Here is a 17,825-nt window from a genome sequence, read left to right as displayed (position 1 = left end):
TGTCAATGGTTCATATCAGTTTTGATACGACTCACCGTTCTTTTTGAGACAACGCCGCATAATTTGGCATATTTCTTTCTATAGGTACAAGATATCTCATAATTATTTTATTCTTAAAGCTTTCAACATTCTACTGCCACAGTTAACCACAGTCCAAATAGAATGATTAAAAATGACCACTAAACTCGGCGCGTTTGATCCATTAAACCCTTTTGAGCAAAATGGCATTTTTTATAACGCCATTTCTGGCTTTCTCAAGATCCGACTTCAGTTACAACAAGAAAGAATGGGACTCCATAATAAATACTGAAAGAAAAAGAAGATTGGACAAAAAAAAAAATTTCATCAGGTTAACGAGGACTCCAACCAATCGGATGTGTACTCGTATACCACGAAAGTGACAGCCCCAGCAGGGGCAGCTTTGATTATTGAAGGTACTATACCCTTGTAGAGGCCAGCCCAGCCTTCCTTCATTAGGATGCGGCGTAGGGCATCATACATATTTCTGTAGGCATGATTCTCAACCCGGGCCCCATATTTTGGGTGCCTTTGTAGTCCTTCAATCTGCAAACACAAGTGCTAAGTCATCTCTCATTTATAATCCAGAAAATGAAACACTAGCATAACCATATGATAGAATTAAACACAAAAGAAATTGAATGACAGAAACTAATCCAGTGGGTCAGAAAATAATGTTTGATCCTTGATTAAAAAACCTAAGCAGAGGGATACTAGAAACAACCAGCTCAAAGTCATTACAAAAAGAGGTACAATATTGGTGTATTTAAGAATTAACCTATTGGTCACATTTTGTATCACATCCCCGATTGATGACCACCTTCAGTTGGAAGCTGCAGCCATGACATGCTTGCCAATGGAGGGCATCTAGTAAATGACAGATCAAGCAATGATGAATGGAACTGAATCACCCTTGCTCAGTGACCACATACTGCCTCTTAACATGACCAATGACATTCAATTTTTTTATTTTTTTTTATATCCCATCTGTTGTCTTCCTCTAAGAAACCTTACAGTAAGGAACTTGAATCTTGTAGTAACTAGCCAGCAATACCATGAAACACTGTCCTGTCACCTTGTTTGTTGTGATTCAACATAACAGTAGAACATGTTTTGCAGTATCTTCACTATAAAATGAATATGTTCTTCTTATCAATGTAAAATTTTAAACAATTAAGATCGTTCCCCCAAAGAAAAGAACTAATAAGTTCAGCATGAAATTTGATAAATGCATGGGCTTACATATTTTACAAAAATTACTAAGATATCAAGCCATCATTTGGGAGTTGAAAAGCTCCAAAGGTACACTAGCATCAGGTTCTTCACACGATTGAATGAGATTTACCTGAAAACGCTTCTTGACCACATCAAGGGGGTGACAGACTGCTTTCGCACATGTCCCAGCTGCCAGGCCACACAAAAAAAGCTGGAAGCTAGAAAGCCTCTCATCTTCAGACCAAATTTGGTTTAATTTCTATGAGTAAGAAAGATGATAGTCAGAACATATTCACTTTAATTCCTACAAGTAACAGAGATAATAGTAAAAATGTTATTAAAAAAGTGCAAATACCAAGCAGTTAAGAAAGAATTTGAAAAACCAGTATGTTAAAACCAGTATGTTACTTGTTAGAAAGAATTTAAGAAATCTATCAATAGATAGTTATTGAAATGGTTCCACACTTAAGTGTGACGTACAACAGAACCATCTGGTGTCAGAGGTGCACAATTGACCTCAATGACAAACACTGGCAGCATACTAAGTTTCCTGCATGGACATAACATCTTTGCATAAATTGATACAAAGGTGTACTTCTCAGTAGCCACCAAACTCCATATAAAAACTAGTTTTTACAACCTCAATAATTAGCTAGTTGCAAGGTTCTGTTAATAAGAACAGAGCACCCACACCATTTCTTCTCCACGAAATTTGAATTTGACGAACCAGGACAAGTAAGCAAAGGAGAAAGCTTTTAGTTGCAAAGGAAGAAATGTAACATTTTGTACTTATTCCTCTTTTTTTTCTGGAAAATTGAAGCCAAACTCTATCATTTGAAAGACTCATAATGTACATTTTGAGCAGAGAAACAGAACTTCATATACCATAGTCCAACGCTTGAACGTGTCATAGGTCCCAAACTGGAGGCCTGCATAAGGGATGATCTCAACAAGTGTGGGTGACAATCCTGCATATAATCCTTGAAACCCACGGGCCTTAACTATGTCAATGAAAGCAGATCTCATGCTGGAGTATACCTGGACAAAGATAAACAAGACATTTAAGTGTAGAAAAAATTTCCGATATGGCATAAAACTTTGTTAAAACCTCACAGCATGAAGCCAAACCCATTCTCACTGATAGAGAAAAAATGTTTTTGAGAATGATTTAAATTCATTAAAAAATAGAAGAAAAACAAGAAAGAGGCTAACACAACCCACCCTCAGAATACATAAACTAAAAGGAAATACATTAATGAACATCCAAGGGAAATGAATATGTCTATTTTTATGTCTATGATAGAGGAAAAGTGGAAGACTCTTCTATGTGACACAGCACAATGGTTTTGATAAAAAAATAATAAACTTGATAGCTTTGTCTAGAGTATGGTACCCTAGATTTCAACAAAAACTTGGAAAACTATAATTTGGTCTAAAGTTTAATTGGTAAAACTTAGTGTTATTTCTGAAGCTATTAAATAAAAATAACAAACAAATAATAAAACAAGAGGATAAGTTTATCCAACAATGAACAAAAACCAGCATTTCATTCAATCAGCAAAAGATGGTTTCTTTGTTACATATGAAGCCCTTTAATAGGCAAAAAAATCAAACATGAAACTCCTATGTCGTCCATTCTAGGATAGCCTCTAATTAGAATTTAATCTAGTTTTGTTTGCTGGGAAAGGAATTTAACAATAGAAATCATTTTCCTAATTGTAGATTTGTTAACTTCAGACTTTACTAGTATAGAAACAAAGACTTAAAACTTAAAACAGGAAACTACTACTTAAAAAAATATTTATTTTTGAATTGAAGCTTTTAACTATCACAACAAGTTGCTATCTAAGGTGCTTTCCATCAAACAGCCCATAACCCTTGGAGTTAGAACCTCTAACTCCAGCAAGATACCTTAATTTTCTCTTTCTACTACAACAAGGTTGAAATAGGAAATTGTAGCTTGTGGACTTTCCAATTTGAGATTTTCTGTTCTTAGAACTTAACCTTGGAATAGGAAACTTGGGCCTCTTTAAACTCAGTCTCCTTGAGTATTTTTCAACTACCTCTTCCACATTATAATGTCCAGCATCATTATATCTAGGATCTCTGGACAAGCTTCCGATGTAGATTTCAAAGATAAAGATGACTTTATCAATCATGGTGTCACCAATTCATAGTTAATGAAGAAACAAACACATAAATTCCTCACTATCATAATGTGAGTCCAAACAGCAGCAGTGCGAAGTGATCCAGAATGAATAGCTGAGCAGAGATTTTGAGGGTCATACCTTAGGCTCACCTTGTGATGCTAAAATAGTTCTCAAAAGATCAAACGGATATGATCCAACCGTTGCAGCACAACCAGCTAGTGCCCCACTTATGTAAGACAAGTAAGGAGACAGTCGAATATGATCCTCTGGACAGAAAAGCAAGCATTTAGGCCGAAGAAAAATGGACAAAAACCTTCCAAACAAGTATGCTTTTCCACATCAAGTAACTAAAGAAACATGAAGGATTTTCTTTCTAGTAACACTGGCCATTCCGACGGGGTCACATGGTCATAATAGTTATCAGAAAATCCTATATTAGCTGGATACAGAATACTGTCTCACAGCCAGTCTAAAAGCTAGAGTTGGATGTGAAATAAAAATTCCAGAAAACAAAAACTAAGAAAAATATAGAACTCAGTTTCCTATATTACGCTTGGCATAATACTCCTTCAACCCTTATTTGTAACCTCCAAGAACTGAGTTTCCTATTATGCTTGGCATTAACGTTGATAGATTAAGGGTTTAGAAAATGCATCTAACAACAATCAAATTGAACATTTTTTTTAACTTTCTACACTGACCATAGACAAAATTCTAGTAGCTTGTTAAGAAAAAACATACTAACTATATGGTTGCTACATTTAGGCTCCCAAACAAGCAAATTTTTTTTTTAAGTAAAAAGGTGTGAATATATTACAAAAAAACAAGAAAATATATAAATACCTTACAGAACAAGGACTTCCTCCACAACAAGATGTTGGAGGGAAACACCTAATTTAGCCTGATTATCCGCTAGGTGATTAGCGGATCTTGGAATATAATTCCAATTATATTGCAAATGAGAAATTAAATTACAGATATCTTCAAATAGATCCCAGTGCCTCCAAGGAGTCTTAGAAGACTTCTTGCACCAATTGATGACGACTTTTGAATCCCCTTAAACGCAAACAAGCAACTACTAATAAAGGATTTTCTAAAATGAGACTCTTAAAAGAAGACATTTGTTGAGTTTTAAGACAAAGCAACTATTAAAGAGGATAGTTACTGAAAATTTTCCTAAAACGGACTGACACTAAAATGGATTTCTAATCTGATCTCTTCCCTATCCTTGAACATGTTTTCCACTAAAACATATTTCCTATATTATATACAACCGTGTACCAAGAATTGTAAGAACTGGTCCTCAAGGCCAAACCTTCCTCTTCCTTTGAACCACTCCCATGATAAAGAATAAGATGTTTGACATAAAAAACATCACAAGCGCTCATATGACTAGGAAGCTACAAGCAGTAGGCATTACCATAAATCTTCTCATGAACTTCAAATGGTCCATTCATCCAGCTTAGTGTATTATTTTTGCCAATAGCAACCTATCATAGCAAGCTATTGATTACTATACAATTGTTAGTGCATCTAGAAAGATGACAGAAACATGGATTCTCTACAAGAAGTGCCAAAATATGTTAGCCAGAACATATAGTTCCCAAATTCAAAAGTAACCAGCATCCACTGCTTGTGAATATCCTCTTTACACTTCAAATTTGATGCTTCTAGCTTCTAGCTTCAAAAGTTAGATCAAGTTTCCCAATTAACCAGACCCCTATGGCCCCCACAATCCACCTGTCTGTGGGAGGCAAGAACTACATTAAATGTAGTTTAGTCTCCAATAGCCCCCAAAAATTCCTCCGAGTAGAGCCACTAAATGTATTTTCCCCATCAAAAGTAATAATTAAAAGAACTTCACAGCCATTTCTCTAAAAATAAACCAGCATTATGTGAAACATCCATAATCACACAAGCAATTAAATGTACTATCGGAAAGAACCGGTCTACAACAACAAATCTATGCCCACGGATCTCTGTACTCTATACACACAACAAAAACAGGCTTAAAATTGTCCAAGGTGACTCAGATACGGGTATAGATAAGTAAAGTATAGCATCAGTAACATTACCCTTCTAAACCTGGCAGCAAGATACTTATTAAAATCATAAAACACTTCATTTCTTTTTTATCTTTGGTTAAGAATAATCATTACCATGTTAAGTTAGGTCTGAGGCCCATCCCAAAATGACTAGCCAACTTAGAAAACCTCTTTACCAACTAATAAATTCAAGATCTTTGGACTCACTAATCTATGTTGGACTATTCCTTAACACTCCCCCTCACGTGTAGACCCTCTTTTTTGTAGCTCTACAAGTGGATAATTTAGGAGTAGGCAGTTTAGGAGTAAGCCCTCTTTTGTAGCTCTACAAGTGGATAGTTTAGGTGTAGGCCATCTTTTGTCGCTCTATAAGTAGATAGTTTAGGTGCAGGCCCATATGAGTACCCGCTCTGATACCATGTTAAGTTGGGTCCAAGGCCCATCCCAAAATGACTAGCCAACTAATAAACTCAAGATTTTTGTACTCATTAATCTATGTGGGACTATACCTTAACAGCAATCACTAGCAAAGTTTTTTTTCCACAACCAAAGTGTTTTGTTGCACATATCCTAATAAAATCTTCAATCTCAAAGAAGAGTAAAGCTATACAATTTAGCATTTTGAATAAATAGTCATCAAATAGCTAATCATTTTGAGCCCCTAAAGGAACACTATTTACAATAGGACCCTAATATGGATCAATAAAAAAATGTCAGATCCGAATGCTCAATTTGCATGGCAGCCAAGAAGCTCTCCAGTTAACTATATCTAACATTTCAATTTGAGAGCCAGATTTGTGCTTCGAAATGAAGAGTAATTCTTCAGATAACTAATCCCCATGGCGCGCCAAACACTATATATATATATTTTACATTGGTATAGAACACTCTATTTGTAGAATGCAATTGTCGAGCATTTGAACCAAACAATAGAAATACGTCATAGGTACTCGAGTGAAGTTTAGGATCAACGAACCTTTCACTAAATCAAGCTGAGTTTCATGTTTTAACTGATGCTAGACTTCAAATGCTTTCTTAAAGTCTAGACAAAAAATGGGGCAGGAAATCTAGATTTGACCTCAAAAAAACTCATCTCAGCTTCAGATATCGAATTGAAAGGGCCAGATTTCATGAACTCAATAGAAGGAGAGTAGGCAGAGTTGAAATGAGGAATAAAACAGCAGTAGAAAGAGTCAAGTCCATGGAAGTTTTTGTGCTTTGTTCACAGAAAGGTTGGCATTGTATAAGCCTTTTAAAAATCTGACACACACAGCTAATTGCCACATCAATAAGCCAAGAGATAAGGCTTCACCATACTGCTGCTTAAAACTAGCACTATAGCTTAGAAGCATGCCACAGGCATAGTTTTAAGTAATTATTTGATGTTAGCATTAGCATCATTTCTAGAGCATGATATGAAATAGCAAAGTGGTACAAGTCATTACTTGTCAGATGGACAGACATCTCCAATGTATATGGGAAGTTTTCAACAACAAACAGACCTGTCTTCGATGAGCCAGCAGCAAGAGTCTTCAACTTGTGTAACACAGTGAACTGAATCGCAGTGTATGGCATCACCATAAGCAGTGCTGGAACATTACCCCTCCAGAATCCCTGCAACGGGTAACCACATTGAACACATTTGAGGCAAAAATGAAAAAAATAACAAATAAAAAAAAATTGAGATTAATTTGCTATAGAATTGACATAAAACAAAAAGATTTGTGAATGAAACTTCAATTTAAACCTTTCCACAAGACTAACAAGATTCTGTGAGAAGTTGCTTGCTTCAGAAGAAAGTCCTATAGTCTAAGACATTGGCTTGATAGCTTTTCTTTCCACACATTTTGGTTTAATTTTCTAAGACTTGGTATAAGAAAAGTGTTAGAAAACAATGTGAAGGGTAGTTTGGTAATTTCACATAGTATACACCTAGATATGGTCCCATCTTGTTCAGCATGCTTGAGTTTTTATGTAGTTCGAGTTTCATGTAATTCGGAGGTGTAATGTAGGAGTTATAAGGGATTAACTAGATGAGGGTAAATTAGTCTTTGTACCTGTTTTCACTTAAGCTAGGGGTAGATTTAGAACCCCAATGAGAGCTCTTCTTGCGCTCTTGCAGCAGCCACCCTCTCTTTTTCTCTTTTCTCCTCTTCCTCTCTCTCTCTCAGCATTCTTTATTACCTTATTTCACATGGTATCAGAGTGGTAAGACCTGGTTACAAGTGAGTGGAGCTCCTTCCTCTTCTCCATTAAAGCCAGTGATCTCTCACAAGGGCGAAATTAAGGTTTAATTGTGATTGATCAATAAAAATCTGATCTTTTGAACTCTTTCTCTACTATAACCCTAGGGTTAATGGTTGCTGCTGCCCCTAGAGCAATTTGATAATTGTTTAATGCCCTAAAGGGTTATTAACCTGGGATTTTTCCCATCTGCCTGGTGTGCAGCCCATTACTGGGCTCGTTTGCCAGTGTCACCACTGGATTGGCTGACATCAGCCTAATGTTTGAGATTTTTTAAGTGTTGCCATCAATCTTTAGGGTATTCTAGATTTTGGGGGAATAGGTGTTCAAATTGCGAAAACCCTAATTCTTTGAGAAGTGGGTCCATAGTGTCTACGCTGGCAATTGCTTGGTGAGAAATTGTGATTGTTTGTAATTGTTATTCTTGGTATCTATGGCTGATTCTAGTGAAGTGAGCATGGAAACTTGATTGCTTAATTTTTTGAGAAGAGAGAAAAGATTCAACCTTGATTGCTTATGAGAGGTTGAATGGAAAGTTATTTCAGTTGGTCAAAATCCATTTGGATTTATCTCAAGGCAAAGAGGAGGTCTAAATTCATCAGGGAAGACCCTCCAATTCCCTTGGAATGATAACTGGAAAGTAGATGGCAGTCAATTAATGATTTGACTAATCAATAGTATTCATTCTAAATTTAAGGAATTAAATTATGAACTGCAAAACTGCAAAAGAAATGTGGTTGTCACTAGAAGCTTTGTATGTTGAAGAGATCAATTTGTTCTATGAATATGAGTTGTATGCTAAATTGTTTAGTCTCAAGCAAGGTGAACGTTCAGTTACAAGCTATATTGGGCTGCTTGGAGTTTTGTAGGAGATAAGCAATTTTCATCCTTTCACTATTGCTGAAAGCGAGTTGAAAAAACAAAAGGGACAACTACACATAGTACTACAGAGCGGATGAATATTCTGTTAGGGCATCTATTGAGATGCAACAACAAGCTCAGTGCATAGCACAATTGCCAGCTACCACCCTTGTTACAACATTCGTAGTTTCAGCCTTTACCACCCACTGCCACTTTAGCCAATTCAGGTACATCAACTCTACATGTGTCTCGCTCATCGACTTGGGCTCTGGACTCAAGAACCGCTACTCATATGTCAGGTATGCCTTCCTGTTCTTTGACTTCAAGGAGTCCTTTGACATTAAATATGTCACCTTTGCTGATGGGTCAATGTCATCAATTATGGGAATAGGTACACTTGTTCAATTTGGTTTTATGTCACACCAATCAATGCTATTTGTTCCCAAATTTTCTCTTAATTTGATGTCAGTAAGTCATCTCACTAAGTTTATGAATTGTTCTATAACTTTTTACCCATCTCGTTATGTATTTCATGATCTCACGATAAGGAGGACAATTAGTTTTGCATGTGAGAGAGGTGGACTATATCATCTAGAGGAACACTCACAGGCTCCTTCACATGCTCTTCATATTGTAGTCTCACCACTCCAGTGACATCTATGGTTAGGATATCCATCTCCAGCAAAGTTGATTCAACTATTTCCCAATTTGCCTTCCAATTCATCATTTCAGACAACTCATATCAACCAAGCAAGCATCTCTAGAATGTGTTTGCCTTTATCAAAACAAGAAGCACAAGTTTATTTGAAATTGTCCACTCACATGTATGGGGACCATGTTATGTGTCCAATGGTCACAAGCATTTTCTTACCTTTATTGATGATTTCAGTAAATGTGCTTAAGTGTATCTCCTCCTGGAAAAGTTTGAAATATTTACTGTATTTCAAAACTTTTACAACGAAATAAAGACCCAATTTGATGCATCTTTTTGTGTTTTTTGTACTGATAATGGTTTGGAGTTTATGAATCACAAGTTCGACACTTTCTACCAAAATCATAGAATAGTTCATCAGTCTTCGCGTGTGTTCCACTCCCCAACAAAATGGGATACCTAAACACAAGAACCGTCATCTATTGGAAGTTGCACATGCAATGCTTCTTCATATGAATGTTCCCAAGACATATTGGGGTCATGCAATTCAAACTGCATGTTCTATTTTTAACACGGCCATCTTCTATTCTTGGAGAAAAGTTCCCATTCAGTTGTTCATGCCCTCAATTACTCTATTTGCCTTGTCTCCTCATGTTTTTGGGTGTGTATATTTCACTCATGTGTTTGGCTCCTCCACAGATAAATTCTCCTTGTGCAGTGAACTGTATCTTCCTCGGGTACTCACGTACACAAAAGGGGTACAAATTTTTTTGTCCTTCCACTAGGAAAACATTTGTATATGTTGATGTCACATTCTTGGAAAATATCCCCTTTTTTTCTACAATTGTCATTGATTACTCCTCCCTCTTTACATCCAAAAATTGTTGCTCCAACTCTTGTAGAGGATGATCCTACCCATTCACTAGTTGTTATTCCAGAGAAACCATTACAAGAGTATCATAGAAGACATATTATTGAGTGCCAAGCAGCTCCCTCTCTCCCGCTTAATCCAGAATCTTCCCCATCTAAAAATCCTTAGGTAAGTGAGTTAGACCTTCCTACTACCCTCTGAAAAGGTGTACGTAAGTCCACTAGACATTCATTATCTAATTTTGTCTCTTGACTCCTTGTCTCACCAGTACAAAAAGTATTCTGCCTAGTCTTTGTCTTCATGCACTATTCCTTCTTCTGTGCAGGATGCTCTTTATTCCTCTCAGTGGAAAGAAATTATGGATGTTGAAATGGAGGCATTATATAATAGAGGCACATGGGTTTTGTGTGACTTGCCCTTGGGTGCTACCGTGGTTAGATTTCGTTGGGTATACACGTGAAATACTAGGCAAATGGGTCAATAAAGCGATATAAGGCTCGGTTGGCAGCTCATGGTTACACTCAAGACATATGGTGTTGATGTATTTAAGACCTTTTCCTTGTTGCTCACCTGACTTAGTATGCATTCTTGTATCTATTGCTGTCAAACAAGCATTGCCAATTGTTTCAGCTTCACATAGAAAATACCTTCTTATATTGTGACCTACATGAAGAGGTGTATATGAAGTAACCTCCTAGATATGTTGCTCAAGAGGAGATTCGAAATGTGTGAAGACTCAAGAAAGCAATATATGGGTTTAAACAATGCTTAAAGGCATGGTTTGAGAAATTCAGCCAGGTTGTTATGTCTTATGGGTACTCTCGTAGTCAGTATGATTATTCTCTATTTGTCCTGAAGAGATCGTTTGTTGTTGTTGTTGTCCTGCTAGCATATGTGGGAGATATCATTTTATCTGGGAGTGATACAAAATATATTGAAATAATAAAATATGCATCTCTTAGAGCATTTTCAAACCAAAGATTTGGGTTCCTTGAAGCATTTGCTTAGAATTGAAGTAGCTAGAAGCAAGGAAAGACTCGTACTTACACAAAGAAAATTTGTGAATGATATGTTACAGGAGTATGACCTATCAGGGACAAAGGCACTATAGATGGAAGTTGGTCATTATCTTCACACTGAGAACAATGATGAACTAAAGGACTAGACCATGTATCGCAAGTTAATTAGGAAATTGTTCTATACTACAGTTATTGTGGATCACCCACAAAAAGGTACATCTCAAAGCCGCTTAGAGGATGTTATGATATTTGAAGGGTCAAATATTGTTCTTTAAACCCTATGATCACCTAAAGATAGAAGCATTCTCAAATGCAAATTATGCTAGGTCTAAACTGGATAGAAAGTCAATTACTGGTTATTGTGTGTTCTTAGGTGGAAACTTGATAAGTTGGAGTAAGAAACAAAATGTTATGGCTTGTTCCAATGTTGAAGTTGAATATAAAGTTGTAGCTCATACTATTAGTGAATTGATGTGGGTGAGATTAGTTGTCTACGAATTGAACCTACAAAGCAATGGGCACATGACCATGTACTATGACAATTAAGCTGCTATTTTCATTGTAGAAAATCCAATTTTTCACGAGAAAACCAAACATATAGAAGTCAATTGTCACTTTGTTTGAGATGCAATGATAAAGGAAGTAGTTACTCCCTATGTTCAGTCTGGTGATCTAGTCGTTGACATGTTTACCAAGGCCTTAGAAAAACATGAATTTGGAACTTTTTGTAACAAGTTGGAGTTTATGGATATTTATGCATCAACTTGAGTTGAAAACAATGCAAAGGGTAGTTTGATAATGTCACATAGTATACACCTCCTATATATGGTCCTATCTAGTTCAGCACACTCGAGTGTTTTAGGTAGTTTGAGTTTCACGTAATTTGGAGGTGTAATCTAGGAGTTATCAGGGATTAAGTGTATGAGAGTTATATTAGTCTTTGTACCTGTTTTCACTTAAGCTATATATGTGATTTAGAACCCTAACGAGAGCTCTTCTTGCTCTCTTGCAGCAGCTACCCTTTCTCCTTTTCTCTCCTCTCCTTCTCTTCCTCTCTCTCTCTCTCTCTCTCAACACTCTTTATTACCTTATTTTACAAAAAGATATGTATGATAATTAAACAAAGTTGAAACATAGAAACTGTTTAAATGTGGAAATATGGGAACTGTGTAAAATTGGTGTGAAGAATCTCTCAAGCTGATTTCTCATTATAGCTGGTTTATGTATTACTATATACTGCAAGGTACTCCAAACAGAGTGCACGGTATTCCTATAATAGAAAATCTTCCAAACAATATGCCCTGACAATCTTTCAAACCATATAAATGCATAACAGAAGACTATACCGCCAAACCCTCCTCTCTATAGATGTTCCTAGTTGCTTGCAGTATTCCAGTGTATTTTGATGTTCCATATAGATCTCTGCGTAGCAAAGCCCAAGAAGTAGTAGGTTCTAATTGAACCTGTAAACAGTTATGGGTAAAGAGTTAAAAAGCTATGTAATAGAGAGTAGATTAAAGAAATCAGTAAGAGGAAAATGACAGTGAAAGAGAGAAAACTATACCATATGTTAGGCTACAGGCATGAAACATAAATAAGTGTATTATTGATGGGCAGAGACAGAAAGCATCTTAAAGTCCAGCTGTGCACTAACACAACTAGAGACTACTTACATGTTAAACAGACTAAAAGCAATACAGCTGCAAAAGATTTCTATAAATGCATAGAAGCTTTCAACTGATGCCTATGAAAACTATAAAAGTAAACAGATGGATATGAATTTTTAAGCTTCTATACTTATAAGTATAACTACCTAATAACTTGTCTGCCTTAAAAGCTTCAATAATCAACGCTGGTTTCAATAATTCATCTGAGCGTCCAAGTTCATGTCCTAAGAGCAAAAGTACTACATTGAGGAGAATGAAATCTTTGCTGCTATTATACTATTTTCGTAACCGAGATACTTTGATGGAAACGATTCCCACCATTATCAATTCACTTTAGTTTCCACAACCAGTTTTTACTTCTTTTTTTCGCACTGAGAAATTAAATTCTCCCTATTATTCATCAAACTTATGCAATTTCCTGCCAAAAAAATTATCCCTTCACGATGCAAATAAAAATAGCACGAGAAAAGAATCCAAATGTGACCTGAAATCTAATCTTGATCACGTCCAGAGGTGAGGTCACCGTCCGAGAAATAGCGCCAGAGAAGGCCCCCGCGGTGGCATCTATAAATGCGCGTTTCCACTGTCCATGTTCTTCCATCACCACCGTAGCCGCCTGCACTGCCACTATAATCTACAAGGCACGTTAAAAGGCCTCTCAAAACAAAAAGCCCACAAAAGAAAAGGTATAGGAAAGGAAAAGCAAGCAGAATAAATAAAAATAAGTCCTCGGAAAAACCATTAGAAATAGGAAAGATTAACAACTTGAAGAACTTCTAACGTGAACCCCTTCTAAAGTGAAGAGCATATCCTGCGCAACCGACAACATTAGATACTAATATCCAAGACATTCCCATCAATTGGATACTTTTTTAAATACAACGGACCATAAAATACGGCATACAAAAGCAAGAAGGACTCGACTAAAAAAAAAAACGAAAGAGAAAATCAGGCTGCTGTTCAGGTCACACGAGAAAGGGATGAGTTGGAAGGAAGGGAAACCTGGATGCCTTGCCAGACGTGGAGAGAAAAAGGCGAACCCCCATAGAAGCACGCAGGATATAGCTTTTGCGGAGAAAAAGAAAACAGAAGACACCTTCCTTTCCACGCCGCCTCTGAAGGAGTCGGTCGGTTTCGCAATGCTGTTCGGACGAGAAGATTTGGGGCGGCAAGTTTACAAAACAAAACGAATAAGAAGCCTACACTTCTTTGGTCTTTACGCTTAATTTTTTATGTAAACCTAAGCATGCTTTTGAATTTGATTACGTGAACAACCACAACAGTTCGAACTAAAGGTGGCATCCAGCCGAACCTCGCCCGAACTTGCCTATGTTCGAACTGAGTTTGATTTAAATATTTTGAGCCGAGCTTCGAGCCGAGCCTCGTCTCGAGCCTAAAATTATTATCGAGCTCAAGTCCAAAAATTTTAACCGAGCTCGAGCCGAGCTTCGAGCCGAACTCGAGCCTCAACATACATTTAAAAATTTTTAAAAAATATATATCAAATAAATTATATATAAAATTATACATATATTTTACATAAAATTGGGCATAACCTCTACATAAAATTAAACATAACCTATATATATAATACATATATAAGATTAGGCATAACTTTTTCTTAAAATTGAATATAATCTATGTACATAATACCAGTATAAAATTCGGCATGACCTCTACTTAAAATTGGGCATAATCAATATATATACAACCTGTATAATAATACCTGCATAAACACTCCATAAACACTTCATCAAATTATCTATACATTCCATAAACAGTCCATCAAATTATCTATACATTCCATAAATTCCATGAAATTATTTATACACTCCATAAACTAGTCTAAACACTTCATACATTGCATAACATTATAAATAAGCTCCATACAATAATCAAACACAACAAAATTAAATGAAATATCACTATCAATTTACAATCACCCAAATAAAAACTATAAATCCATTATAAAATTACAAACTATAGTTGTTTCTCTTAATGCTAAATAATAATATGCGTCCCTGCATGAGCAAAATCTCCACCTATGACAAAAACAAAAAAATAAAATTAGATATTGTCAGATAAAAAAAAATATTGTTCCACTACTAGTTACTTAATGTAAAAATATTAAAATTACCATGATGAGAGGAACATGAAAAATCATGTAGCTGGTAGCATTATCTTTACACTCTTCTTCTCAGGTTGTAATCATAAAACAAAATTTTAATAAATAAAACAAAAAATAAACTAAATTTTTTTATAATAAATAATTAATCAAAGAAATTTACCTTTTGATTTTTTTTTACACCGTGAAGAACCCGAACCCAATCACTGCCACAAATCAAAGCTTGAACTGTATTTGGTGCCAAGGAAGAACAATATGAGTCTATTACTCTACCACTAGCACTAAATGTAGACTCTGAAGCTACTGTGGATATGGGAATTACAAGGATGTCTGCTGCCATCTTAGATAATAGCCGAAATTTCATATGATTCATTTTCTACCATTCTAAAACATCAAAATCATATTGTGAAGTTTCCTCACAACTATATACACCTTCTTCAAGATAAATTTCCAATTCTGACCTTGGTGAATTAACTATATCCTTTTGTTTCATATAACTCATTAACTTTGACCAACCTGAACTTGATGAAGGCCTACGACTTGTGGAAACACCCATAGAGCTAGTACTTGAAACAATCTTTTCATTTCTAATATCCACATTATAAAAAGATACATATTCATCGTAGATCTCATATAAGGTGCGTCGAACTACATTTATATTCATTGTAGCATCCTCCTTAGAATATATCACTGGAAAACACACTTCGATCAACTTTAATTTGACCCTTGGATCCAAAACTGAAGCAACAGCCATCAATAAATTGCATTCACCCCAGTACTTCTCAAATTTCTCTTTCATTTTACTAACCATTATCCTAATGAAAATATTTTCATTTGTAGAATGAAAATCCATAACTTCTTTTACCCTATATACCTCACTAAGGTACAAATTAGAAGTAGGGTAGTCACTCCCAGAAATTATATTAGTAACTGTATTAAAAACTTCTAGGATCTCACACACCATGTCAACCTTTTCCCATTCATCAAAACTTGGCAAACAACCATAAGTTGGTTCTCTAATTTTAAATCTAGAAAATGCATCTTTGAATTTTAATTCAGAAGACAACATGTCATAAGTGGAGTTCCAACGAGTTGGACAATCAATAACCAACCTCTTTTCACCAAGTTCTAATTGTTGTACAATTTCAGAAAAAGTGCGAAGTCTAGCCTCAGACAGATTTATGAATTTGATACTTTCACGCACATTATCAATGATATCCTTAATCTGAACAAGACAATCTTAGACTAATAAGTTCAAAATATGAGCACAACAACGTACATGAAACAACTTTCCACCACACACCAATTTTTTTTTCCTTGAAAAATCTTGTTTCAAAACTCTGATACAAACATCATTATATGCAGCATTATCAACTGAAATACTAAAAACTTTATTTTCGATCTCCCACTCTTTCAAATACTTGTAAATAGCATCTGCTATATCAACGCCACGACGAGGAGGAGGAACATGCACAAAACTCAAGACTCGTTTTGTAGCTTCCAATTACTGTCAATAAAATGCCCAGTAATAACCATGTATTCAATCTTTTGATTTTGGGACTTCCAAAGATCCGTGGTAAGACTAATCTTGTTAATCTCTTTTAACAAAATTTTCAATTTCTTTTTTTCTGCCTCATACACCTCCATACACTCCTTCTTAATGGTCTTACGGGATATTTTCTCATAATTCATATTTGCCATCTTCATTAAAAAATTAAATCCCTCCTCTTCTACTATCATGAATGGATGCTCATGCATAAGAATCCAATGAGTAAGGAGTACTCTCATTTTAGCTTGATCGTATTTTCCTCCAAAATCCATAAAAGGAAGTCCAGATGGACTCTGAACAACATTAGATCCCGCACCCACTGGTTGAAAGTTTAAGGTTTTTTGTTTTCTCATTGCCACTTTTCTACTAGTGCAACGTTTCAAATGTCGACTCATATGTGTGGTCACTCCACTACTAATGACACTCAAATTAATTTTACAATGAACACACTGAGCCTTTTTTGTACCATTAAGTGATACTTCTTTGAATTCCAACCACACATGAGACTTTTTTTGTCTTTTTGAAGTATGGGTAAAGTCACCTTCATCCTCATTTATGGTAATTTCATCTGGGTCCACTTCTATGACAGAGGGTAGTGACTCTGGTGGAGTTGAGTCACTATTTATAGTCACACTAGAACTAGTGTTAATTATTGATGTCAATTGAGGAGGTGTTGACATTCTTACTTCTACAAAAAAACAAAATTACAAATTAAAAACATAGAGAAAAGAAAGTTATCCAAACAACAAAGATCCTACACATAATTTAAGATACTTGTCTATTCGTAGAGGAAGGTACGTGACGTTGTGACAATCGGGAACAACCCTTGTCTTTCAATGCAGCGGGGTCTCTTTGAGCCAGTAGCCCTGCACCCAATAGTTTCCAGTCCAATATACCGATCCTTTTTTATATATAAATTTAAAAACTTATAAGAGAAGGAAATAAGCATACCAACATTCTCTTCTAATATTCTGATGAAATACAACCTCAATAACAAGAAATTAATGATAAAAATGAAAAAAAAAATCGAACCTTACAGAAACAGAAAGTGTGTTCGCCGTTCAGGGATATCTCCAAAAGCCTTTCCAAGAATGAAGGAGCACTGCTGAAACGAAACAAGAGTTAGAAATTTTGTAGGGTAAGGTTGGCGACGAAAAAAAAACAGAACATTAAATAAAAATCTTACCTCCCGTCGGACCGTTGCTTTCGTCTCGTCAGCGAGGAAGAACTTTGGATGAAGAAATTGAAGAGGAAGTATACAAATCGATTGCAAAAAAGAGAGATAATTTACATCAGTCTGTATCTAACGTATCAATTCAACGAAATATTGGGTCTAAAAATAAAAATTATGTACTGTATTCTGAAATGTTCTGATCTAATATGTATGATGAATACATACTTACAAGACT

At 35.7% G+C, this 17,825-nt stretch overlaps 1 protein-coding gene across 2 annotated transcripts; it reads right to left on the bottom strand.

Moving 5' to 3' along the window:
• Positions 1-126: 126 nt before the first annotated feature.
• Positions 127-13,945, bottom strand: LOC137960127 (mitochondrial thiamine diphosphate carrier 2-like). 2 transcript variants are annotated; one of them, XM_068807628.1, is made up of 8 exons: positions 13,745-13,945; positions 13,227-13,376; positions 12,422-12,538; positions 6,931-7,042; positions 3,522-3,649; positions 2,119-2,271; positions 1,364-1,492; positions 127-564 (listed from the first exon to the last, which is right to left on the bottom strand). In XM_068807628.1, exons 2-8 carry the CDS (start codon positions 13,341-13,343, stop codon positions 346-348), a joined length of 975 nt encoding a protein of 324 aa, XP_068663729.1. In that variant the 5' UTR covers positions 13,344-13,376; positions 13,745-13,945; the 3' UTR covers positions 127-345. The 2 variants fall into 2 exon arrangements, with proteins under 2 accessions (XP_068663729.1, XP_068663730.1); XM_068807629.1 differs by having other exon boundaries at positions 13,227-13,369.
• Between the last annotated feature and the right edge of the window lie 3,880 nt (positions 13,946-17,825).

This window comes from Aristolochia californica, unplaced genomic scaffold, assembly GCF_029961685.1.
Source record: "Aristolochia californica isolate CCGP_79_NKW_82.1479 unplaced genomic scaffold, dmAriCali1.0.hap1 SCAF_3, whole genome shotgun sequence".
In the NCBI taxonomy this organism is placed as follows: domain Eukaryota; kingdom Viridiplantae; phylum Streptophyta; class Magnoliopsida; order Piperales; family Aristolochiaceae; genus Aristolochia; species Aristolochia californica.
This window is presented reverse-complemented; position numbering and strand designations above follow the sequence as displayed.

Excerpts from the sequence above, each read along its gene's own strand:
- LOC137960127 (XM_068807628.1), bottom strand. The coding sequence starts at position 13,343 with ATGGAAGAACATGGACAGTGGAAACGCGCATTTATAGATGCCACCGCG. Across the intron at positions 3,650-6,930 it reads TGCTGGCTCATCGAAGACAG|AGGATCATATTCGACTGTCT; the intron begins GTCTGTTTGTTG and ends TTTTCTGTCCAG. Across the intron at positions 565-1,363 it reads TGGTCAAGAAGCGTTTTCAG|ATTGAAGGACTACAAAGGCA; the intron begins GTAAATCTCATT and ends TTGTGTTTGCAG.